Source organism: Lagenorhynchus albirostris, chromosome 1, assembly GCF_949774975.1.
Source record: "Lagenorhynchus albirostris chromosome 1, mLagAlb1.1, whole genome shotgun sequence".
Classification (NCBI taxonomy): domain Eukaryota; kingdom Metazoa; phylum Chordata; class Mammalia; order Artiodactyla; family Delphinidae; genus Lagenorhynchus; species Lagenorhynchus albirostris.
The window spans coordinates 88,201,929-88,226,463 of record NC_083095.1 but is presented as its reverse complement, the minus strand read 5'-3'; the positions used below and the strand labels follow the sequence as shown (position 1 = coordinate 88,226,463).

Sequence of the window (24,535 nt, the reverse complement as noted above, 5' to 3'; positions counted from 1 at the left end):
CTGTGCAGAAGCTTTTTAGTTTGATGAAGTCCCAATTGTTTTTTGTTTTTTGCTTTTTAAAATTTTTATTAGTTTTTGGCTGTGTTCGTTCTTTGTTGCTGTGTGCAGGCTTTCTCTAGCTGCAGCAAGCAGGGGCTACTCTTTGTTGTGGCACATGGGCTTCTCACTGCAGTGGCTTCTCCTGCTGCGGAGCATGGGCTCTAGGCGCGCGGGCTTCAGCAGTTGCGACGTGTGGGCTCAGTAGTTGCGGCTCGAGGGCTCTAGAGTGCAGGCTCAGTAGTTGTGGCTCACAGGCTTAGTTGCTCCACAGCATGTGGGATCTTCCTGGACCAGGGATCGAACCCATGTCCCCTGCATTGGCAGGAGGATTCTTAATCACTGTGCCACCAGAGAAGTCCGCCAATTGTTTATTTTTGGTTTTGTTGCCTTTGCTTTTGGTTTCAAGTCCAAAAAATCATTGCGAAGACCAATGTCAAGGAGCTTACTCCCTACATTTTCTTCAAGGATTTTCAAGGTTTCAGGTCTTATGTTAAAGTCTTTAATCCGTTTTGAGTTGATTTTTGTATACGGTGTAAGACAGAAGTCCAGTTTCATTCTCCTACAGGTGGATATACAGTTTTGCTAATGCCATTTATTGAAAAGACTACTCTTTCCCCCATTGTATATTCTTGGCTCCTTTGTTGAAAACATGGGTTTATTTCTGGGCTCTCTATTCTGTCTGATTGATCTGTGTGTTTATTTTATTTTTTTTTGCGGTATGCGGGCCTCTCACTGTTACGGCCTCTCCCGTTGTGGAGCACAGGCTCCGGACACGCAGGCTCAGTGGCCATGGCTCACGGGCCCAGCTGCTCCGCGGCATGTGGGATCTTCCCAGACTGGGGCATGAACCCGTGTCCCCTGCATCAGCAGGCGGACTCTCAACCACTGCGCCACCAGGGAAGCCCTGTGTGCTTATTTTTAAGTCAGTACCATACTGTTTTGATTACTACAGCTTTGTAATATAGTTTAAAATCAAGATGTGTGATGCCTTTAGCTTTGTTCTTCTTTCTCAAGATTGCTTTGGCTATTCAGGGTCTTTTGTGGTTCCATATGAATTTTAGAATTGTTTTTTCTATGAAAAATGCCATTGGAATTTTAATAGGGATTGCATTGAATCTGTAGATCACCTTAGGTAGTATGAACACTTTAATAATATTAATTCTTCTAATCCATAAACATGGAGTATATTTCCATTTATTTATCCCTTCCACTTTTCATCAATTTTTTTATAGTTTTCAGTGTACAGATCTTTCCTCTCCTTGATTACATTTATTCCTAAGTATTTTATTCTTTTTGATGCTATTGTAAATGGGATTGTTTCATTAATTTCTCTTTCCAATAGTTCATTGTTATTGTATAGAAACACAAATGATTTTTGTATGTTTATTTTGTATCCTGCAACTTACTGAATTTGTTTATCAGTACTAACAGTTTCTTGGTGGAGCCTTTAGGATTTTCTATGTATAAGATCATGTCATCTGCAGACAGAGACAGTTTTACTTCTTTTCTGATTTGGGTGCCTTTTATTTCTTTTCCTTGACTAATTGTTCTGGCTATGATTTCCAATACTATGTTGATTAAAAATGGTGAGTGTGGTAATTCTTGTCTTATTCCTGATCTTAGAGGAAAAGTGTTCAGCTTTTCACAATTCAGTATGATGTTAGCTGTGGGCTTGTCATATATGGCCTTTATTATGTTGCGATACATTCCTTCTACATCCAATTTGTTGAGAGTTTTATCATGTAAGGATGTTGAATTTTGTCAAATGCTTTTTCTGCATCTATTGAAATGATTATATGGTTTTTATCTTTCATTTTGTTACAGTGGTATATCACATTTATTGATTTGTGTATGTTGAGCCATCCTTGCATCCCAGGAATAAATCTCACTTGATCATGGTGTATGACCTTTTTAATGTACTGTTGAATTTGGTTTGCTAACTTTTTGTTGAGGATTTTTGCATCTATGTTCATCAAGAATACTGGCCTGTAATTTTTTCTTATAGTGTCCCTGTCTGGCTTTGGCAACAGGTAATTCTGGCCTCATAAAATGAATTTGGAAGTGTTCACTCCTTTTATGTTTTTTTGAAAAGTTTGAGAAGATTGGTATTAATTATTCTTTAACTGTTTGGAAGAATTCACCAGTGAATCTGTCTAGTCCTGGGCTTTTTTTGTTGGGAGGTTTTTGATTACTGATTCAATCTCCTTACTAGTAATCATTCTGTTCAGATTTTCTATTTTTTTATGATTCAGTCTCAGTCAGTTGTATATTTCTAGGAATTTATCCATTTCTTCTATGTTATCTAATTTGTTGGGATATAATTTTCCATAGTAGTTTCTCAAAATCCTTAGTATTTCTGTCTTATTAATTGTAATACCTCCTTTTTCATTTCTGACTTTGAGTCTTCTCTCTCTTTTTCTTAGCTTAGCTAAACATGTATCTATTTTGTCTGTCTTTTAAGACAAATGGCTCTTAGTTTCCTTGAACTTTTCTGTTGTCTGTTTTTGCCTCTATTTCATTAGTTTCTGCTCTGATCTTTGTTATTTCCCTTCTCTATAACTTTGGACTTAGTTTGTTTTTCTTTTTCTTGAGGTGTTAAATTAGGTTGTTTGAGATCTTTCTTTTTTTCTTAACGTAGGTGTTTATCAATATAAACTCCCCTCTTTGAACTGCTTTTGCTGTATCTCATAAGTTTTGGTATATTGTGTTTCCATTTTCATTTGTCTCAAGATATTTTTTCAAGTTTTTCCCCCAGTTTTATTGAGATATTATTAACATATAACATTGTATAAGGTGTGCAATATAATGATTTGATATAGGTATATATTGTGAGATGATTACCACAATAAGTTTAGTTAACATCCATCAACTCACACAGTTACAGATTTTTCCTTGTGGTGAGTAAAGATATTTTATTTCTCTTTTGATTTCATTTTTGACCCATTGTTCAGGAGCATGTTGTTTAATGTCCACATATATGTGAATTTACCAGGTTTTTTCTTGTTACTCATTTCTAGTTTAATACTATTGTGGTCAGAAAAGACATTTGATATAATTTCTGTCTTCTTAAATATATTAAGACTTGCTTTGTAGCCTAACATAATTTCCATGTGTACTTGAGAAGAATGTGTATTCTGCTGTTGTTGGATGGACTGTTCTGTAAATGTTGTCAGGCCCATCTGGTCTAACATGTAGTTTAAGTCCGATGTTTCCTTGTTGATTTTCTGCCTGGATGATCTATCTGTTGTTGAAAGTGGAATGCTGAAGTCCTCTACTATTATTGTATTGTTGCCTTTCAGATCTGTAAATATTTGCTTTATATATTTAGGTGCTCCATGTTGGGTGCATAAAAATTTACAGTTGTTACATCCTCTTGATGAATTGACCCCTTTATTACTATATAATGACCTTCTTTGTTTCTCATTACTGTTTTGGCTTAAAGTCTATTTTGTGTGATATAAGTATAGCTACCTCTGCTTGTCTGAAAAACTCTCTCTCCTTCAAGTCTGAAGGACAACTTTGCCAGGTAAAGCATTACCAAGCATTGGTTGGTAGTTTTTTTCTTTTTAGTATATCATCCCACTTTTTTTCTGGACTGTAAGGTTTCTGCAGAAAAATCTGCTGATAGTCTTATGGGAGCTCCCTTGTATATAACAAGTTGCTTTTCTCTTGCTGCCTTTATCTATGCTTTCTTTGTCTTAGTTTTGACAGTTTAATTATAATGTGTCTCAGTGTGGGTCTCTTTAGTGTCCCAAAGAGGAGAATTGCAGCCAGCATCTAGATGCAGGCTGATTAGAAGCTGGACCCTCAGGCACCAGCTGGAAAGTATGCAGTCAAACCCCTTCCAGGGAAAGAGTGGGAGATGGACATTTTTGACTGCTTCCTCTACACTGAGCCTTGTGGGGCAGGCAGGGGGTGGTGGGGAGGTAGGCATAGTACAGTCTTAAAAATTGGAGCACTAGATGTTCAGTCTAAACCCTTCACTGCTTAGGGATAAGCTTAGAGTTGGGAGTTTCCTTCCATTATATGGTGCTGTGCCAGGGGTGGGTTTTATGATGAGACTGTTTCTCAGCCTTTCCTACCCAATTCAATGTGGGTATTTTCTCAGTTGTAGGAGTCATTCAGCTGGTTTCTGGATTTTGCTTAGAGGGAATTACTCCATGTGTAGCTGTACATTTGGTGCATCCATAGGAAGAGGGAAATTTAAGCCTCCTTTGTTGTTATCTTGGTCTGGAGTCACTCCAAATATATTTAGCATGAATGAACTGGACAAAAACATTATCTCTTTCAGATTTTCGACACTAATGATGCTTAGTATGTGACTTTAGGCAAAAAGTCAGTTTCTGTTTTGAAGGCAGAAATGACCAGGAAAGAGTATTCTACTAATTTTTTAGTGAAGTTCAGTGATGTAAAGACAACTCATCATTAAACACAAATTAGCAATTTTCACTTCATTCATTTACTTTAGACTATGCTTACAATGACATCCACTGAACTTCCCCAAGAACATAGGAGTCATAACTATGCCAGAACAATGATCTATCCAGTTTATAATTCATCTTTAATAGTACAGCAAAAGGATTATTTTTTTCAGAGGATGTTGGTTGCTTTCTCTGGTGAAAACCTCCAAACACAGGAGGTTGCCATAGTAAACTGTTTACTTGCCATAGTAAACTGTTAAGGAGCTGGTACCCAAACATCTACCTATATACTGAACAGATCATTTACTTAATGACAACTTCCAAATCTATCTCCAGTTCTTTTTTCTCTCCTGAACTTCAGACCCAAGTTGGTTTGTGAGTTGCTTAACTTGATGGTCCCACAGGTACCTCCAAGTCAACATATCCACCTGAATTAAGCCATAATCTCTCCCCTTTACTCTCATTCCTGGAACTAGTCCTCTTCCTGTCAGTGAATGAATGGCATCCCTCAGACCCACTTGCCCAAGCCGGAAAGGGTACAGTCATCCTTATCCTGCCCTTCACTTCAATAACCAATCCTATTGATTCTCCTTGTTCTAGTGCATCTTCATCCTCACAACTACTTAGTATCAGCTCTCATCATCTCTTACTTGGGAGTATTACAGCAATGTGTTTATTGATCTCCCTGACATCCAAATGGCTACCAGCATGATCTTTTGAAAAAACATACCAGTGTTAAGAATTCTATAAGTCGAAGTCTAAATTCCTTACCATTTCACACAAGGCCTTATAAGATCTTTCAGCCTCATCTCTCAGAACTCTCTTCATTCACCCATATATCACTACTAATATACACATCTTTTGCTTTTGAAGAACCAAACATTCTAGTTCCTCAAATCTTTCATTTTGTGTGTCCTGTAACTAGTTCTTTCAGCTTAATGATATACTCTCTTTTTTTTAACTGACTTCTTTCAGTGTTTTTTCTTTATCTTTGATTTTCTATAATTTCAAAATATGCTTAAGTATAGTTTTCTTGGCATTTATGCTGCTTGGTGTTTTCTGAGCTTCCTGGAGCTGTGGTTTGGTGTCTGACATTAATTTGGAGAAATTCTCAGTCATAATTGTCTCAAATATTTCTTCTGTTCTTCTCTTGGTATACACATTATGTGTATGTTACACCTTTTGTATTTGTCCCACAATCCTTGGATGCTCCATTCTGGTTTTTTTTTTTTTCAGTCTTTGTTCTCTTTCCTTTTCAGTTTTGAAGACTTCTATTGATATATCTTCAAGCTAGGAGTTCTTTCCTCAGAGGTGTTTAGTCTACTAGTAAGCCATCAAAGACATTCTTCATTTCTGTTACAGTGTTTTTTGATCTGTAGCATTTCTTTTTGGTTCTTTCTTGGGATTCCTATATCTCTGTACTTACACTGCCCATCTGTTCTTGCTTGCTGTCTACTTTATCCATTAGAGCCCTTAGCACATAAATCATAGTTGTTTGAAATTCCCACTCTGATAAATCAAAATCTCTGCCATGTCTGGTTTTGATGCTTGCTCTATCTCCTCAAATTGTGTTTTTTGCCTTTTAGCAGGCCTTGTACTTTCTTCTTGATAACTGGACATGATGTACCCAAAAAAGGAACTGCTGTAAATAGGCCTTAGTAATGTGGTGGTGAGGTGTGGGGAAGGGGAAGCATTCTGTAGTCCTATGATTAGGTCTCAGGCTTTTAGCGAGCCTGTGCCTCTGCACTGTGAATTTCACAAGTGTTTCTCAGTTTTTCCTCCCCCTTTAAGTGGGATAGGATGGTTAGAGTGGGCTTTAGTTGGGTATTTCCCTACTTCCAGGTCAGGTAGGCTCTGATAATACCCCAGCTGGTTAGGTTCTGGTTAACTAGTTTCTCCTGAGGGCAGGCCTTGTTTAAAAAAACGGAGTGCTCTGGTGTATTTCAAAATGGCTCCTTTTCCCCTCCTCCTGCCAGAAGAATGAGGGGATTTTGCCTGATATTTACTGTGAGAACTTGGTCTAGCTCCCGGAGGTAAAACTCCCCAAAGTGTAGGGTTGCCCCCTATAACTGGGTCCCCCCAGAGTTTTTAACATCCAGACCTGTCCTCACTGAGGCTCCAGCAATTAGTTTCAGGTTTTCCTGCCCCAGCACAGGATTCTGTGGCAGTTTCCGCTCATGAGTCTGCTCCAGTAAGCCATGTGTTTGCCTGTCTGTCTCTCCAATCTTCAGGTCAGCAGTTTGCCCTGTGTCTCTTACAGATCCAAGAAGAGTTATTGATTTTTCAGACTGTTCAGTTTTTTTCTTATTGTTACAATGGAGTGGTGACTTCTGAGCTCCTTACATGCCGAACCAGAAAACTATTCTAATAATATCCCAGAAATTGGTAAACAAGTTCATTTTTACACTATCCGAATGCATCATGATTTTATCAATTCAAGTTTATCCTCTCTCAGTCTTCATTTCTGTCTGAAGAAGGCTGTAAGTTTTTAGTCACTTAGGACCATTGCCAAGTCTTCACCTACACCTTATCTATGTTCCAATCACAATAAATACATCACTTCTGATCAGGGAAACCACCCTCTTTTACTTCCCCTCACCCTCCACTTCTCAGTGCCCCAGCAATACAGGTAAAATCTGTCACTTGTCCATGCTAGAGCTAATAGTGAGTATGCATCTAGTAAGAGAAAAGAACGGAGATCTAGACCACCACAAATACCTGTCTCCCTTCTTATACACTCTATTCAGCATCCATGTGATTACCCTCAAGACCTGACTTCTCCCCACTCCCAGAAGACTCCTGAGTGGAGGAAAGCATAGAGGAGGAGGGGGCAGGGATCCCAGTGCTCACTCACCTCCGAAAGAGCTCTCTGCAGCACACATAGGTCTCATAGGTTCGATTGGTGAAACTTGTGTTTAGGAAGGAGACACAGTCAGTTTCAGCTCCCCTGGGGACATAGAGGATTCCTGGGTAAAGGAGACAGAGATGCTAAGGGGAAGCTTTTACACATGTTCCTTAAGGCTCTTAATTCTTTGGGTATAAACTGAGAACACTGTAGATTTGGTGCCTTTTCTATGCATATGTGAGATGGAGAGTTAAAACAATATTCTGAGACTAAGCTGAGACACTTACCTGCCACACAAGCGCTGATAAGGGATACACAGGCCCCTGTGAAGAGGGCACTGACCACAACCTTGGACAAGTCACTCTTCCGGTGGGGCACCATTGATGCTGCGGACAACACAACAAAATAATTCAATCTCTTCCCCACAAGGCAATTAGGCATACCCCATGAAACCCCATTAGAAGAATGCTGAGGATCAAAATGCAGCAGATGAATAGCATTCTTACCACCAACCACCAGAGGCTGGACAGTGGTACCCTAAGAAGTGTGTATATTCATTAGTCCTAAGGGGTCACTAACTTAGACATTCCCCAGGTCAAGGATTGTGTGTCTGACCCTAACTATTTAGTGGTTCTGTGAATATTCCCAAGATATATCTGAATTAAGCAAAGCCCTGGGTTGCTCCAGACAGGTGAAAATGCCTTGGGTGTTCACTAGTTGAAATCTGCATTCTTAACCTGGACAGAATTAGACAGACTATTTTGAGCCAGAGAAATAAGGAGGGCAACATTCACCTAAGCCTTAGTCACATGATGCATATCCCACTACTGGAGGACAAGCTCACAATCAGATTGTAATCAGGCATCAGAATTAGAATACAGGGAGTTTCCTGGGGGCGCAGTGGTTAAGAATCCACCTGCCAATGCAGGGGACACGGGTTCAAGCCCTGGTCCGGGGAGATCCCACATGCCGCGGAGCAACTAAGTCTGTGCACCACAACTACTGAACCTGCACTCTAGAGCCCACAAGCCACAACTACTGAAGCCTGCACACCTAGAGCCCATGCTCAGCAACAAAGAGAAGCCACCAAAAGGAGAAGCCCGCGCACCACAACGAAGAGTAGCCCCCGCTCACTGCAACTAGAGAAAGCCCGTGCACGGCAACGAAGACCCAACACAGCCAAAAATAAATAAATAAATATTTTAAAAAAAAGAATTAGAGGGCTTCCCTGGTGGCACAGTGGTTAAGAATCCGCCTGCCAATGCAGGGGACACGGGTTCAAGCCCTGGTCCGGGGAGATCCCACATGCCGCGGAGCAACTAAGCCCATGTGCCACAACTACTGAACCTGCGCTCTAGAGCCCGTGAGCCACAACTACTGAGCCCACGCGCCACATTTACTGAAGCTTGCGCACTCTAGAGCCCGTGCTCTGCAACAAGAGAAGCTACCACAGTGAGAAGCCCGCTCACCGCAATGAAGAGTAGCCCCTGCTCGCAGCAACTAGAGAAAGCCCGCGCACAGCAACAAAGACCCAACACAGCCAAAACTAATAAATAAATAAACAAAAATAATAAAATAAATACATTTATAAAGAAAAGAATTAGAATACAGACAAGTGTTTAACAGAAGGGAAAAAGATAAACTGAAAGGAAATTGTTTTACCTCTAAATTGATCGATCAGCTACCAAGTGAATCAACTTAATGATTCTAGCCCAGAATATGAGTGCCATAAAAAATGGACACACTGAGCTGTATTTTTCTTACACTTTATTTCTCACTTGGATCTTCCAAACTCTTGGAATCCCCTGCCTTCAAGGACAATTCCACTTTCCTCATATTATTTCCTCCAGCCATCACCATTCAGCAAGATTTTCAGCAATCTAATTGTATCTATGTATGCTTCACATACTCACTCCTCCCACACCTGGTGACTTGTAGCTTTTAATGCAACACTTCACACCACTTGCTCTAATTATCTATCTGCCTTACGTGTCTGCTGCTTTTATTTGTCCTTTGATTCCTTGTGCAATGCTTAATTCTGTGAAGTCAACTGGTGCGCAGCATAATTTCAGAAAGTACCTTCACTACTGAATAAAAAACAAAATACCTTTACTATATATGCACTATGTCCATTTAATGGCAAAATAAAAATAATATCATTATAGTCTTCCTCATAGGGAAAATAAAAATAAAATTGGTCTTTTGGGCCTCCATCTGAAACGGAAAAAAATGGCAGAAGTTGAGATTGCAAACCCAGCCTGGGCTTCATGAATAGTCAGGTAGCATGATTACCTTAACTCCAAATTAACTTTCACCTGAGAGGCCCATTTCACATCAGCTTCTCTATCTGGTCTCAACTCATACTGAAGCACCAGGAGTGCCCACTACAGATGCTGGGAACTGGCTGGCACATTGGGTAGCTGGGAAAATGAATTAACTCACTCAAGCCTCCCAGTGTGATTCCTATGGAACTAAGATTGGCAAATCCACAGAGTGAAAATGTTGTAATGATTTCGGCTCTCACCTAGGGAAAACAAAAATAAATAAGTACACTCAGTCCTATATGTGCAGTCGTATAATCATGATAGACGTTCCAGAGTACTTAGAACCCCCAATCTTGTGTGTGCTACTCTAAGGAATATGGAAAGGATGCTCAGAAAACAATCGCTTCATGAGTTATTATAGGGATAATGATATGGAACCACCATGGCCTCTTTACCCAGTGCTCTTCTTGTTGAAGCCTATGAATTAGGAGGTCTAGGAATGAGGCTGATTGAGAGAAAAGAGACAGAGGGAGAGAAAAAAGGAGCTCAGTTTATAGCAATTTAAACTTATAAATGAAGAAGGAGACCTTAGACTATCAGAAATAGTATCCTCCTTGGACTGCCCCAACTGTAAAGGCTCAGTAATTACATTCTAGAGAGAAGTTGGGTCAGAGAGTAGGGGACTAGCACACAGACCTCAGGGCAGCTCAGGCACCGAAGCTCAGCATACTGTTACTCTTGCTTTGTGGTCAGGCCTGGGACCCTGGAAAGGGATCTGTGGGTGTTAAACTTTAGCGTAACACTTTTTGTCTGCCTGGACTGTTTATGCTTTTCTAGATTGTCACTTACAGAAATCCACTGTTTCTCGCCTCCAATCCACTCTTCTACTCCAGAGAGACGTTTGTTTTTGTACTGAGACAGTTGCTGATAGGCCACAAACTCATTTGTGAAGAACTTGATCCCCACCATCTCAGCCACCATCGGACAGTCTGCCCACTCGACACCCATCATGAAAACCATGGGCCTTAGCATATAGGAACAGATGACCTGGGTGAGAGAAAGAGACAGGAGACAAAGACTTCTCTGAAGCCTTGACTCAGTCTCCTCCACCCTTCTCCTCTCCACGCTCCCTCAGTGCACTGTGGGTCAGGAAGACATGCACAATTCAAGGACTACTTAAACACACCCTAGAGGAACAGCCCAACAAATGGAATCCTTTACCTGAAAAGTGAGTCCCTGTATGTCTACCAGTTCCCCTAGCCAGGAGAGGGCAGCATTGATGAAGGCCAACACGGCCAAAAAAGCAATCAGGTTGGCTGCTACATTAGCAGCAAGGCCTATGGCATCTGTGGCTCCATTGCTGGCAGCTTCCAGAACATTCTTCTCCTTCCTGTGGTTATTGGGCATAGGGGAAGAATACGGTGTCTAGAGCAATCTCGGCTCCTCACAGAAGAGCTGTCCCAGGGTCCCAACAGTGCAGGAGTGCAACAGGAGACTGCAAGAACAGCTTGAGAGATGATGGGGGTTCCTGGTGACCCTTTTTGTGGAAATAACACTGAAGCAGTATCAGATTTAATCGCCATGAAATGGTACTGACACAAAGGACAGAGGATAATGGCATGCAGAAGAGAGAGGCAGGTGGGAGGGTTAAACAAAAGAAAAAAATCAACATGATTAGCTAAAGGCAGAGGTAGACAAGAGGAGATATGGAATCATATTATTCCTTCTCCAGGAGACTTGAAGCCTCTACCACCATAGCACCACTCTTGACTCTGCACCTGACCTCATCATCTCCCAAATTATATGCCTCATTGGACTCACCCACGGGGCAATTTTACCCCCTCCTTATTCTTGAACTTGGACTCCTCCACTTCTGGATATACCAGCTTTGACAAAGCAAGAGCAGAAGGGGCAGCCATCACAGAGGCAGAAATCAAGGATGACGTGTCAATCTGTAAGGCCAGACTTAGGAATGAGCATCTACAGAACCCAGACTTGGGCTCACCCAGGAGTGATCAAACAGACTATGCTTACCCCAAAGGATATGAAGGCTCCCAAGACAGTGCCTGAGATGGTGGCAAACCCTCCAGTCATCACTGCATGGACTTCTGAAAGCGTCATGTCTGCAAGGTATGGACGGATGAGCAGAGGTGCCTCTGTCTATAAAAAAGGAGAAGAGAGTCAGAGTCAAGAAGGTGCAGCTCCCCATCCCAGAGTGCCTGCCCCAGCTCCGGGCACACATCCCTCCAGTGTGGGTGCGCTTCCAAAACTAAGCTCTGCTTTTAGGCTCTCCCAGTGTCTGGCTCACCCCCTCTGGCACCTAATCATATCCTGGCTAGCACTCTTCTCATGTGTTTTCATATCAGTTTGTCTCATCTATTTAAAATTTAGAATGCTATAGAAGACAAACAGTATATTTCTTTTTTATGTCCTCAATGTCTAAAACTATATACTCGGGACTTCCCTGGTGGTCCAGTGGTTGGGACTCCGCACTTTCACTGCCAAGGTCCAGGATTCGATCCTTGGTTGGGGAACTAGGATCCCACAAGCCACGTGGTGTGGCCCAAACAAACAAACAAACAGAAACTATATATTTAGTGAATGACTTTAGTATAGTGTACTTACTGCGTACATATTAATTGCTTAAAAGGTACTCATTAAATGAATTGCAAATAGATTACTGAAGCCCAATGTTGATGAAAGAATCAAAAGAAATAATGTTTGTGAAAATGGTATGAAATTATGAAGACCCAACTATGTAAAATATATCTAGCATTGACCTAAGAAATACTTATTATTTAATGAGTGACAACTATGTGCCTAGTGCTATATGATATGCTAGGGACATTCCTATGAATAAGGCAAAGTTCCTACTCTTAGGACTTTACAGTCTAGCAGAGGAAACTAAGCTGATTATGGAGAATTTCAGCAAAATGCAGCATGCTATGGTAGAAGTGTACAGAAGTTTTCTGAGAACATTTCAAATACCATTAATCAGCCTAGGGCCTTAGGAGAGAAAGACCTCAATACTAATTCCTTGTCAGTTTGACAAGCCATTGTCCCTAACACTGAGTTGATCAGTCAGTAGCATATATTGAACACCTACTCCATACAGACAAATGTATCAAACAAGTATTATGGGGACAAGCTTTGGTGTTAGCCCTGAGCAAGGCAAGCTATTGTCTCCTTAGAGATTCTGGAAAACAAAGGTTACAGGAAGAAACCAGAATATGGAGGAAACATCTTTCATAGCCCCTGAAGGGGGATGACTTGGACCAGGCCATTTCCCTAAATTCCTGTGTAAGAAGTTGGATCTGTGGTTAAGTATGTCCCCATTACATACACCCAAATAAGTATTATTAGGCATGAAAGGTGAAAGCAATGAGCTGAGTTCCAAGTTTTCTTTCATCAGAGTGACTGGCTGCCCATACAGTCTTCATCTATTTGACTTTTCAAAAGGAAAGCATACATGTCTCACACTGTTTTCTGCCATACTCTCTGTTCCCCAGAGAAAAGATCAGAAGGCCTCAGGGTGCTTACCATACCCACAAAGATGTTTCCTGCCACAGCCAGGGTCTCTGCGGCAGTGGTGCCCATGGTGATTTGCAAAAACCAGGCAATCTAAAGGGATGCAAAGTTCCAAACCATTAACATTAGCAGAAATCTTGGGGTGTATCCATCAAAACTCCTCCTCCATTATGTTGGTAAGGAAACTAAGGCCTAGAGAAGAAGAGGCACAAGGCCGAGACCACAAACCAAGTTACAAACAGAGCCTGGACCAGAACTCAGGACTCTTGGCTTCCAGAAAAAGTAGATTAAAACTCAGTATGAAATGGTAGTTCAGCCCATTTTTTCTCCCTGCTCTGCCCCTCAGCCTGCCTAGGGCCTGGTCCTGACCACCTGGTATCAGGCACGCTTGAAAGAGTTTGCTTTTCACATTCGTTCTAATGCTCTAGATCTGACATATGATCATTTTTTCCCCAAAGTAAGTGCCATCTTCATGCCTCTTGATAGATCACAAGACAAAGGCCCACCTCCTGACTGTGCAGGAGAATGACTCACCTTCTGAACTACCCACTGCACAAAGCCCAGGTAGTAAAGAATGGACATCACACATCCAAAGAAAAGGATGATCGGTAAGGCCTATAATGAGAATGATGGGGCAACCAGTGAGATACTACACTGAATGTGCAACTGTGTGCCGTAAGGAGACTGTGTTTCAGGTCTCTAAGTTAAGTTCTTAGCATCCCAAGCACAGCTGCTGATACAGTAATAGATACTCTGGATATTTAAACACAAGCTAGTCTAGGAATAAATTTTAAATGTATTGCAAATCTATTATGCCGTCAATACTAAGCCACAAGGAGATGTTTTCTGAGCCTTCTTCTCCCACCCCTATTTCATTCCAATTTCAGTATGACAATGATCAAAGGGCAAGACATTAATGCTGCTTCCTATATGGATAAGATCAAATCCTCTTCTTAGGGTCAAATTGGTATATAGACTGGCTGATCTCTTGGACACACATCTTCGTCATCTCGCTTTATCCCCCTCACCCTCACTGCCACTGACCCTCATTCTTGCTCATGAAACATATGACCTGAAAAGCGAAGATATCCTTGACCAGCATATCCCCAAAAACAAAACTGGAGCCAGCCACAGTATAGTTGAGAAAAATCTGAAAGAAAAAAAAGAGAGACAGAACTAGAGTGAAGCCAGAAAGGACACAGGGAAGATAGGATCAGCCTCATGTATGATGAGGACCTAGTGCTGCTACTGAGGTTGGCCTCCCTTTGACAGCATGGGAAGCAGCCTAAGTCACTATGAGCTACTCATTGAATGACAGAGGACTCAGCAGTTCCATTCTCTTTATTTGTATGCATAGTTGTACCCCAGTATACTCTCTCCTTTCCCACCAGATCACCCACCACCATCACTAACAAGACACAGCCTGATCTCCTCATGCTTTCCCCCAGTCTCCTTTCTCTAGGGTTCTAAAAGAGCTCTCATATTCAATTTCTCATACCTGAATCTGGTTTCCCAGCCATTGAAATGCATTAAATCCAGGATCAGTTCTGATGACCAAGATCCCAAAGACAAACTGAAGACCTAGGCCCCAAAGCACTGCCCTCCAGGACACCTGGGACCAATAAGAACGTTATTCTAATGTGAGCTCTAAACCCGACTTGTTCATTACCTGGCTGGGGTTTTAAACGTGGGTACGTGTACTCTGGAACCACCTTAGCATGTTAACAGTAAATCTGGGGTAAGATGGAACAGGGAGCGGGGGAAATAGGGCAGTAGTATATAAAGAGCCACATACGTCTATGTGGTTCTCAAAACTATGCCTACAGGTTAGACCTCACACACAGACACACGCACACATACCTATAAAAGCATCATAAACCACTACTTTAATATTACTGTGTGCAATGCAAGCTCATTCTCTATTGTATTCTATTTTCTTTCTTTCCTTCTTTATTTTTTGTTTTGTTTGTTTTTTCTTTAACACTGGCCTGGATCCACAAAATTGATATCAAGGCTCACTAACGGATCACAACCTACAGTGTGAAAATAAATGGTCTAGGGCCTGTGAGAACTTTAAACTTCACTTAGGGGCAATATTGTCAAAGGGGCCAATTCCAGAGATTGTTAAGAACTTAGTTCTATGCCTTTGTAATCAATACTTGGCTCATGCACTTTGTAATTAGTAAGACATGGTCCTTGGCTAGGTATTACTACGCCCACCCTGCAATACCCAAAACTCACTGCACTGTGGTGTTTGGAGCAGGCAAAGAGGATGAGGGTGAACATGCAGATTCCTGCGAAGGAGGTCAGCTGCTCTGGCCTTTGGGCTGTGTCTAGAGCCAGCCACAGGATAAGGCCAACCAAGGAGACTCCCGCGAACACACTGGAGAGGGAATTTCAAGACCATGTCATCAAATCAGTGAGTGAATAAGAAATCATTAACTTTACCTCTAAAAATTAGAAATTCACCACAAGGATAAATGAAACAACCCAATAGATTAGACACAGAGACATATCTTTAGAATCATTCATCTGGTGGTTTCCCAGTTAACACCTCTCCCCTCCCCTCAACTCTTTTACTCACAGAATGAAGCTGAAAGAGTCCAATCTGAGGACATAAATCTCATGACCTCCTTTTCTTCAAGTTATCATATCAGTAAGATGTGATATAAAGACTTGTTCTTTAAGAATGTTCTAATGCATAACCAAAATATTTAAAAAAGAAGGAGGAAAAGTCCTCCCATGGATCTCCACCCACTTTCCAACCACTCCAAGGGCAAGAGTAAAGGCTAAGCCACAAATCAACTACTTAATGCCCTGTGGTCCCTTTATGTACCAAACATGCTTGATCAATACATAAACTAGAGGGAGACGCAAGCGGGAAGAGATATGGGAACATATGTATATATATAACTGATTCATTTTGTTGTGAAGCTGAAACTAACATACCATTGTAAAGCAATTATACTCCAATAAAGATGTTAAAATGAAAAAAAAAAAATACATAAACTAGTCTCCTCATGTCTGAGTGTTGGAGTCATTTCAGTTCAAGGGAAAAGAATTAGAAGGTGAATCACATATGAAAAGAAAAGAAAACAAAAAGAACACATTGTCCGTTGAGATGCCATAGGAACAACGATGACGACGACAGAAGGGATCACAGGTCAGGGTTGAATTTTGGAGCTGTTCTCACTGTGAACTCAAAGTGAATTAAATCTGTCTTCCATGGATAACTAATAAGAACGTGCTGTATAAAAATTTTTTTAATAAAATTAAAAAAATAAAGTAACATAATAAATAAATAAATAAATCTGGCTTCCAGAATCCATCCTGTTAATGAAGAAAGTCCTTTCGCTCTATCGCTCCAGTGTCAAATAAATCAATGATCCAAAATTTAGGCTGTAGTCTGGTGTGTTTCTCCAAACGATCGCTGTTGCAAACATCTGAACAGCTATTTTCTGTGCATCCATTGGACAAAAGTCATAAAAGTGGAACATATAGAGAGTCTGAAAGTTATCCTCTCAGCCCAGGCGTGTGATCAAAGGACATATGCATGCCACAGTTAGTTAGATGAGGTGCGGCTGCTGTAGCATCCAGCTCAGTATACACTGAACAGTGAGTTTGCTCCTTAAACTCTAGGGAATTATAAGACACCAGTGGGTGCAGGAAGTCTGGAGGACTAGAGGGAAAAAAAGCACAAAAAGTATCCAGGAACTAAGGGAGAAACACATGACCACCAAATCAATTTGATAGTTTAATGCTGCTATAAGCCTCTTTGCCTTGATTTCTTCATTGAAGAGGAGTATGGTTTTTCTCATTTCTGATACCAGCCCTGACAATAAACAGACTGAAACTCTTCTCTGAAATGGAACCCCTCCTGCCCCCTAGCAATATTGAGACATGAGGCTATAAGAAACTGGACTAAGTTCAGGGTTCAGAGGCCCGTTGCTATTTGCTCACCGAGCCTTGGTTTTTTTTTAACATCTTTATTGGAGTATAATTTCTTTACAATGGTGTGTTAGTTTCTGCTTTATAACAAAGTGAACCAGCTATACATATACATATATCCCCATATCTCTTCCCTCTTACGTCTCCCTCCCTCCCGCCCTCCCTATCCCACCCCTCTAGGTGGTCACAGAGCACCGAGCTGATCTCCCTGTGCTATGCGGCTGCTTCCCACTAGCTATCTATTTTACGTTTGGTAGTGTATATACATCCATGCCATTCTCTCACTTTGTCCCAGCTTACCCTTCCCCCTCCCCATGTCCTCAAGTCCATTCTCTAGTAGGTCTGCATCTTTATTCCCATCTTGCCCCTAGGTTTTTTGTTTGTTTTTGTTTTTTTTAGATTCCGGCTCTATTTACAATAGCCAGGACATGGAAGCAACCTAAGTGTCCATCAACAGATGAATGGATAAAGAAGATGTGGCACATATATACAATGGAATATTACCCAGCCATAAAAAGAAATGAAATTGAGTTATTTGTAGTGAGGTGGATGGACCTAGAGTCTGTCATACAGAGTAAAGTAAGTCAGAAAGAGAAAAACAAATACCGTATGAGCCTTGGTTTTGTAAAGTATAGGGGAGGGTGTGAGAGACAGCCCAAGAACCGTCAAAGGAGGAAAAGGGTAATGGATTGGGGTTTAAGACAAGTTGTGGGATGAGGGATATTGAGATTCTTAACTTACCGTTTCATCCAAAGCTTCAGGCATGAGTTTTCAAGGGGCTTCAGACATCTCGTTAATTTTTCACCAAAGAACCTTTTCAGAAAGCGGTGAACCAGGACTAAAAGCACCAAACAGGTGAGGACGAACAAGGCCAGTGCCCTATGGAAATTCAAGATGCAAGCTGCCAGGAAGTAGGCAGCATAAGCTAAAAAGAGAAAGTACAGAGTAAGGACCAGCAAGGCAGAGCCCCTTAGGACCAAATGAAGATTTAGTCATGAATGTCTGGGACTTAAGGCAGGTAAAACCCTCCAGTGACCTTACCACCCAGCCCTGTCAGACTGAGATGCAATTCTCAAGGCCAGGATAGATGGCTAACTGTTTTCTTGGGGTATCCCAAGGAGGAACCAACTTAGTTTGAATGTTGCATATTTTCACTTGACCCTGACAAAATCTCATTCCCTTGATATTCTCTTTCAATCCCTGGAAGTGGATTTGATCAGCACCCACCTTTATACTCTTAAAAAGTCATCTTTTCTCAAAACTTTACAATCCCAGTCATTTTAACCTTTCCTCTTCAGCAGAGCCATTCTTTTAGTAAACAAGGCTAGTACTAGGGGGTACAGCCATATGGTTCTCATTCCATGGCCCCTTGACTCACCCCAAAATATAATTTTTGTTCTCACTACCCCAGCTGCCTCTAATATTCACATCAAAGTCCCATACGTCACTGACGGTATATTTTAAATAAAGGTTTGCTATCTATTTTTTTTTTTTTTTTTTGGTCATGCCCCGCGGCTTGTAGGATCTTAGTTCCCCAATCAGGGATCGAATCCGGGCCCCAACATTGAAAGCACTGAGTCCTAACCACTGGACTGCCAGGGAATTCCCAAGAGGTTTGCTATCTTTTAAAAATATTTTATATCATTGATCTTACCAGTAAACCAGCAAATAAGTAACATACTACAGGCTTCTTTCACAGACTTTAAGAACCATGCCCCTCATCTAATCAAGATACTAAAAAAGAGACAAGCCCAGATTCTCTGACATATTTAAGTCTATCAAATAGTACATTTTGAAAAATAGCTTATTCTCAGAAGTGCAACTTATTTACTTATTCCTAGAAGTGCAATTCTATAAATTACAGCTCACCTACAAGTAATTACGATCTATACATCATATAGCCCTTTAGATCAACTTGTGAATAAATTTGCTTTCCATCTAGTAATAGTCTTGACACAAGGTCACATTTCTAAAACAACTGTGTCTCTCACTTCCGTGGATCCTCAATACCTTACCCAAACACAACAGGCTCAGCAGGACCTTCTTGAACAAGGCAGCATGTGTCTTACAGAAACTTCTTGCCCTGGTGAAAGGCTGTAGGTTCCTCCTGATGAGAATCCAAAAGTTAAGAACCAAAAATTATTCCATCCCATTTATATCAATTCCCAGAACTTAGATTGCCTGGCCTGAGGAAGAGTTTTCTCTTAATGAAATACATCCTGGGGAAGTTAGGTAGTGTTGTAGCGATGCCAAAAAGGCCAGGTCAACCTTGTCAATGGGCAGCAGGTCAGAACACTCCTACCCAACCTGGACTAGCAATATCCTCAGTAATTTCCTACCATAGAAGGGAACACTGGTCACATCAGGGAGAGACTACTGGGACCTACTCCTTCCTGTTCTCTAGGGACGAGGGATTGCTCAGCTTCCAGATTCAGAAAAGGGCCTATTCTTCTGAGAGAAAATAAAAATCACATAAACCCATAACCCTGAACAGTCAATCAGATATGAATTGACAGACTGGATGGAAAACACTACCACCCTCAAGAATCCCTGGGTGAGAGGGCCTGAAAGAAGGTGCCCAGCAAGTAGAACTTTTCAAGTTTAATTTATCAAACATTTATATAGTGCTTTCTATGTGCTGAACTCTTTCTAAGAAGTTTAAAAGTACTAACTCATTGACTCCTAATAAGAACTCTTGAGGTGGCTACTATTATCATTCCCATTTTACAGATGTGGAAACTGGAAAACAGAGAAGTACCTTTCCCAAGGTCATGGAAGTTGTAAGGAGCATAGATAAAATGTAAACTCAGGCAGTCTGGCTTCAGAATCTGAGCTCTTAACCATCTTCCTTTGCTGCATCTTACCCAGGTCCCGGGCTCGCCTGTCTCTGCCACTTTTAAATGTCCTCAGCACACTGAAGTCATATGAACAAAAAGCTCTAATTTCCAAACTCTTAGAAGCTCCAAAGAAGGTGAGCCCAGCAAGAAGCCCATCATGCTGAGGCAGGACAGCTTAGCCAGGGCTGAGACCAACCACTAGCTCCAAATGCCCTGGGGACTTAGCTCACAGATTTCCATGGCTCTTTCTCCATTGCTACCTCTCCCATCTAACACACTCCCTCCTCTTCTTTATACAAAGCCTTCCTTTTCACTCCTCTCTCCTTCTCCTTATTTCTTCTTTCTTCAGGGAGTCCAACCCTTTGTGTTAGTTGAGTAGAGTGTGTATTATTAGATATAGGTGATCTGAGAAAGGAGAAAACATTCTTTATCACCACCTGACTTATCAGTTCAAGAGGACGCTTTAGGATCTCAAGAACTCTGCTAACTTTCCATGCTTAATAGAGAAAGTAGTGAGTAAAAACCATTGCTGAGAGGTGTCAGTGTACCTGAAGGATGTCAATATCTTTGGAATATCATTTGCAAAGTATATCAAGGAACTAATGTAATTTCAATCCTAGACTTCCCATGTGCGCCAGATATCTTTGGTTTGCTCCTCCAGATCCACTCTCCATCTTGCTCTGTGCCCTGGGATTCTAACCCATGTGGACTGCATCAGTGGGATTACATAACCCTCTGGATTATCTAGTTGGGTTCTACCAAGAGGATCCAAAAGGAGATCAGAGTGGATGAAAAGACTGAGGTCAGCATAGTGAAGTCTTCTCTATCTGACTCTCCTTCTGGGTTCTCTTATATCTTGTCCCTTGCCTAGCAATAGTAACTGTTCATTGCTTCCAGCCTCAGGTTCTTGCACTATTGTTTCTTGTGATTCCGCTACATCTTGCACACACCCCTGTAATGGTCTCTCTGTAAATAAACCCCCTCTGTAAATAAACCCTTCTCTAATTATACTAATTTAAGTATTCCGTCTGTTCCTGTTAGGACCCAAACTGATCTATTAGGTGAAGCTGATTTAAAATCATACCTAATCAAATGCCAGTTCAGCAAAGCCATTGCAAAATGAGCGGGGACACTCACTAGTCCAGGACAAATATAAACCACACACCTAGAAAAGATTTCTGCCATTACCTCAGGACCACATTCAACCGTTCCCTGGGAACTAAAGATCAGTGGGTTCTACCAGAAGTCAGTGAAGAGCACTCATTTCTGCAAAACCCATGAACAACCTGATCCTAGCATATCAATTTACAACTGGACCTCTGCTTTAAAAAATGAAAATTAAAAAAAATCATACAGGACATTCCAAGGAAAAGAGAATATATGTTCTCAGACCCTTTTAAACCAACTGAGAAGCAGTGCATAGAGGTATGGGCACGGGTGTTCATGGTCCTGGCATCCTGCTTGGCCTAGGATCTTGCTAATACAACCAAGCTCTTTACATAATGGCTCAGTTTGAGAGTTAGTAACTGTGCTATACTCAGAAGCTTAATTGAGAAAAAAAAAATCTGTCTGGTAGATGGTGACACTTGATATCTTGTCCATAACTTGCTGTGATGTCTGTACCCACTCATAAATTCTCTAGGTATGTATGTGGAAGGCTTTCCAGATATGGACTAATAATAACTCTCTCACTTACATGCTTACTGCCTGCAGCCTCAAGTGACAGCATGGGAAAGAGTAGGGTAAGGATGGTAGGTTGTGCTAGCTGAACACAGCATTAGTGGTCACTATAGGTCAGGCCTAGCAGCACGGGTGTTCATGCATTTTCTCAGTGACCCTTTCCACAAGTTGTGGAAACTCCCCCAACTAAGGGAGACAAAGCTATGGAAATTCCCAGGGTCTGGGGTACTATCTTTTAGCAGTTAGAATGGAAGGCGTAGGTAGCTTTCAAAAAATCCATCTCCTGTGACTGTTGACAGTGGGGCCCTGGGTGAATCCTTGCTTGCCCTGGCTTGAAGTCAGAACTAGAAGAAAGAAAATGAGTCAACCCAAATGATGGTCTGAGTAAAGGGCAAGGGCCTCCAGGTAGAAGTGACCAGAATCTTTTCAAGGTGTCCAAAGTTTTCATTTGATGATAGCATAAGAAGAACTGGTCCGTGGGTATTGTACTGGGTACCACTTTGCCAGATTCAAAGGTGTGTATAAAACTGGTTTAAAACTGGATGGGCAAGGGTTGCTGGATAGTGTGGTAGAGGAGCTCAAGAACAGGTACAAAAAGTGTCCAAGGGAGAATGGTGATTGAGAAGCAAAAAGCTTATTAATAAACCAAAGTGGAAAGCCAAAAAGGAGTTGGAAAACCTGGGAAGGCAAGAGAAAAGTGTATCAGATGGAGGCCAGCAAACCTACATTGGAGTCAGAGGCTCTGTGCACCGGGGGATGACCAGTTCTGAGAACCATCACCCCAGGTAGAGTGAGAAGGGAACCTAAACCAGAACACAGCCGGGTGCTTAACTGCTGAGTTGTGATGGATGTGTTGCCTTGGAAAAGAACCCTCTCTCCACACAGGACCCAAATCTCTGCTTGATGTGCAATAAAAAGTCAGATCTTCTTCACACTAAAAGTAGAGATCCAAAGATCCACAAAAACAAGAGGGACCTAGTTAGTGGGTTTTCCAACCGGCCCTTCTACCCAGCCTCAACGTCTTCCTTCCAGAACTCTTATCCCGGGCTTCCCTGGTGGTGCAGTGGTTGAGAGTCCGCCTGCCGATGCAGGGGACACGGGTTCGTGCCCCGGTCCGGGAAGATCCCACGGGAAGATCCCACATGCCGCGGAACGGCTGGGCCCGTGAGCCATGGCCGCTGAGCCTGCGCGTCCGGAGCCTGTGCTCCACAACGGGAGAGGCCACAACAGTGAGAGGCCCACGTACCGGAAAAAAAAAAAAGGAGAGGGCTTCCCTGGTGGCGCAGTGGTTAAAAATCTGCCTGCCAATAAAGGGGACACTGGTTCGAGTCCTGGTCCAGGAAGATCCCACATGCCGCGGAGCAACTAAGCCGGTGTGCCACAACTACTGAAGCCCGCATGCCTAGATCCCATGCTCCACAGCAAGAGAAGTCACCACAATGAGAAGCCCGCGCACCGCAACGAAGAGTAGCCCCCGCTCGCCATAACTAGAGAAATCCTGTGTGCAGCAACGAAGACCCAATGCAGCCATAAATAAATAAATTTTAAAAAAATAATATTTTTTTTAAAAAAAGGAGGATAGGTCAACAACATTCAGTGATGTGTAAGATCAGGTAGCATAGCAAATGAGAAGATGGCCGTGAACAGGTGACTGGTTCTGTTTGAAAGAGCCATTTACAGGAGAGTGACTGGATGAAAATGGAATTGCAGGGGATTGAGGGAGTGTGAGTATATATGGACTACTTTTTCAAAAAATTGCCTATAAAGGAAAGAAAAACCAGATACTATTTAGTAAGCACTTTTTACCAGGTACTGCAAGACCTCTTCAATCATCTTCCCCTAAAACCACAAGGTTAATATTATATTCACAGGCAAGGAAAGTGAGCCTGCTGGCAAAGTTAGGATTTAAACCCCAGATCTTTCCATTACTCCATGGGGCTTCTAATTAGACATGAAAGACTGGAATTCCAGAGGGAACATTCCAGAATTCCAAAGTTATAATTACGAAGAGAGCAGAGGAGAAGGAGCAGGTGAATGTCAAAGAAGCTTTCACAAAGAAGAGGACAGATGAACTGATCCTAAAGGTAAAGGGGAAGGCGCTTGTCAGGGGGATGTGTTTCAGGGAGTTAGAAGAGAGCCCTGGGCTACCTCTAGAGGAGGAAAAGCATACTTGAGTGAGCCAAGCATTTTGAAAGAACAGTATGGGGCTTCCCTGGTGGCACAGTGGCTGAGACTCTGCCTGCTAATGCAGGGGACACGGGTTCGAGCCCTGGTCTGGGAGGATCCCACATGCCGCAGAGCAACTGGGCCCGTGAGCCACAACTGCTGAGCCTGCGCGTCTGGAGCCTGTGCTCCGCAACAAGAGAGGCCGCCATAGTGAGAGGCCCGCGTACCGCGATGAAGAGTGGCCCCCACTTGCCACAACTAGAGAAAGCCCTCACACAGAAACGAAGACCCAACACAGCAAAAAAATAAATTAATTAATAAACTCCTACCCCCCAACATCTTCTTTAAAAAAAAAAAGAAAGAAAGGAAGAACAGTATGATTTACTGTCGCTGAGAAGCAGGGAGCATGTGGATGGATGGTGGGAAGAAAGCATGCAAAGAAGACAGAAGCCAGGTCATTTAGACTATATATCATGCTTAGGAATTTCAGTTTTATCTTGTAGAAAGCAGAGACCCATTGAAGAATTTAAGCAAGGTAATAACATAAGTATATATGTATTTTTTAGAAAGATCACTCTGGAGGCGGGTGGTGAGGGATGGGCTAGGGGCCAGTATGGAAGTAACTGAAGGTGCAGGGGAGGACTGATAGGAGGTGAATGCATAGGTGTTTGTTTGTTTGTTTTTTTAATTTTCAATTTAATCACAGTATGACACTAATTCCTTAATATCAGTTATCTAGTCAGAGTTCAGAGTTCCCTGATTTTCTCATAAGTGTCCTTTGTTAGTTTTGTTCTTACAGTTTGGGTT

General features: G+C 41.9%; 1 protein-coding gene across 1 annotated transcript in view; it reads right to left on the bottom strand.

The window, feature by feature from the left end:
• The window catches only part of SLC28A2 (solute carrier family 28 member 2), a 42,511-nt gene that overhangs the window by 3,502 nt on the left and 14,474 nt on the right, over positions 1–24,535 (bottom strand). Inside the window, exons 5-18 of the mRNA XM_060168988.1 lie at positions 19,061–19,152; positions 17,787–17,970; positions 15,339–15,480; positions 14,596–14,709; positions 14,170–14,247; positions 13,632–13,712; positions 13,110–13,190; positions 11,604–11,729; positions 11,391–11,521; positions 10,791–10,959; positions 10,419–10,616; positions 9,748–9,829; positions 7,593–7,691; positions 7,315–7,426 (exon numbers count right to left, since the gene is read on the bottom strand). Coding sequence (XP_060024971.1) covers positions 7,315–7,426; positions 7,593–7,691; positions 9,748–9,829; positions 10,419–10,616; positions 10,791–10,959; positions 11,391–11,521; positions 11,604–11,729; positions 13,110–13,190; positions 13,632–13,712; positions 14,170–14,247; positions 14,596–14,709; positions 15,339–15,480; positions 17,787–17,970; positions 19,061–19,152 — 1,689 coding nt within the window. The remainder of the gene's footprint in view (positions 1–7,314; positions 7,427–7,592; positions 7,692–9,747; positions 9,830–10,418; positions 10,617–10,790; positions 10,960–11,390; positions 11,522–11,603; positions 11,730–13,109; positions 13,191–13,631; positions 13,713–14,169; positions 14,248–14,595; positions 14,710–15,338; positions 15,481–17,786; positions 17,971–19,060; positions 19,153–24,535) is intronic.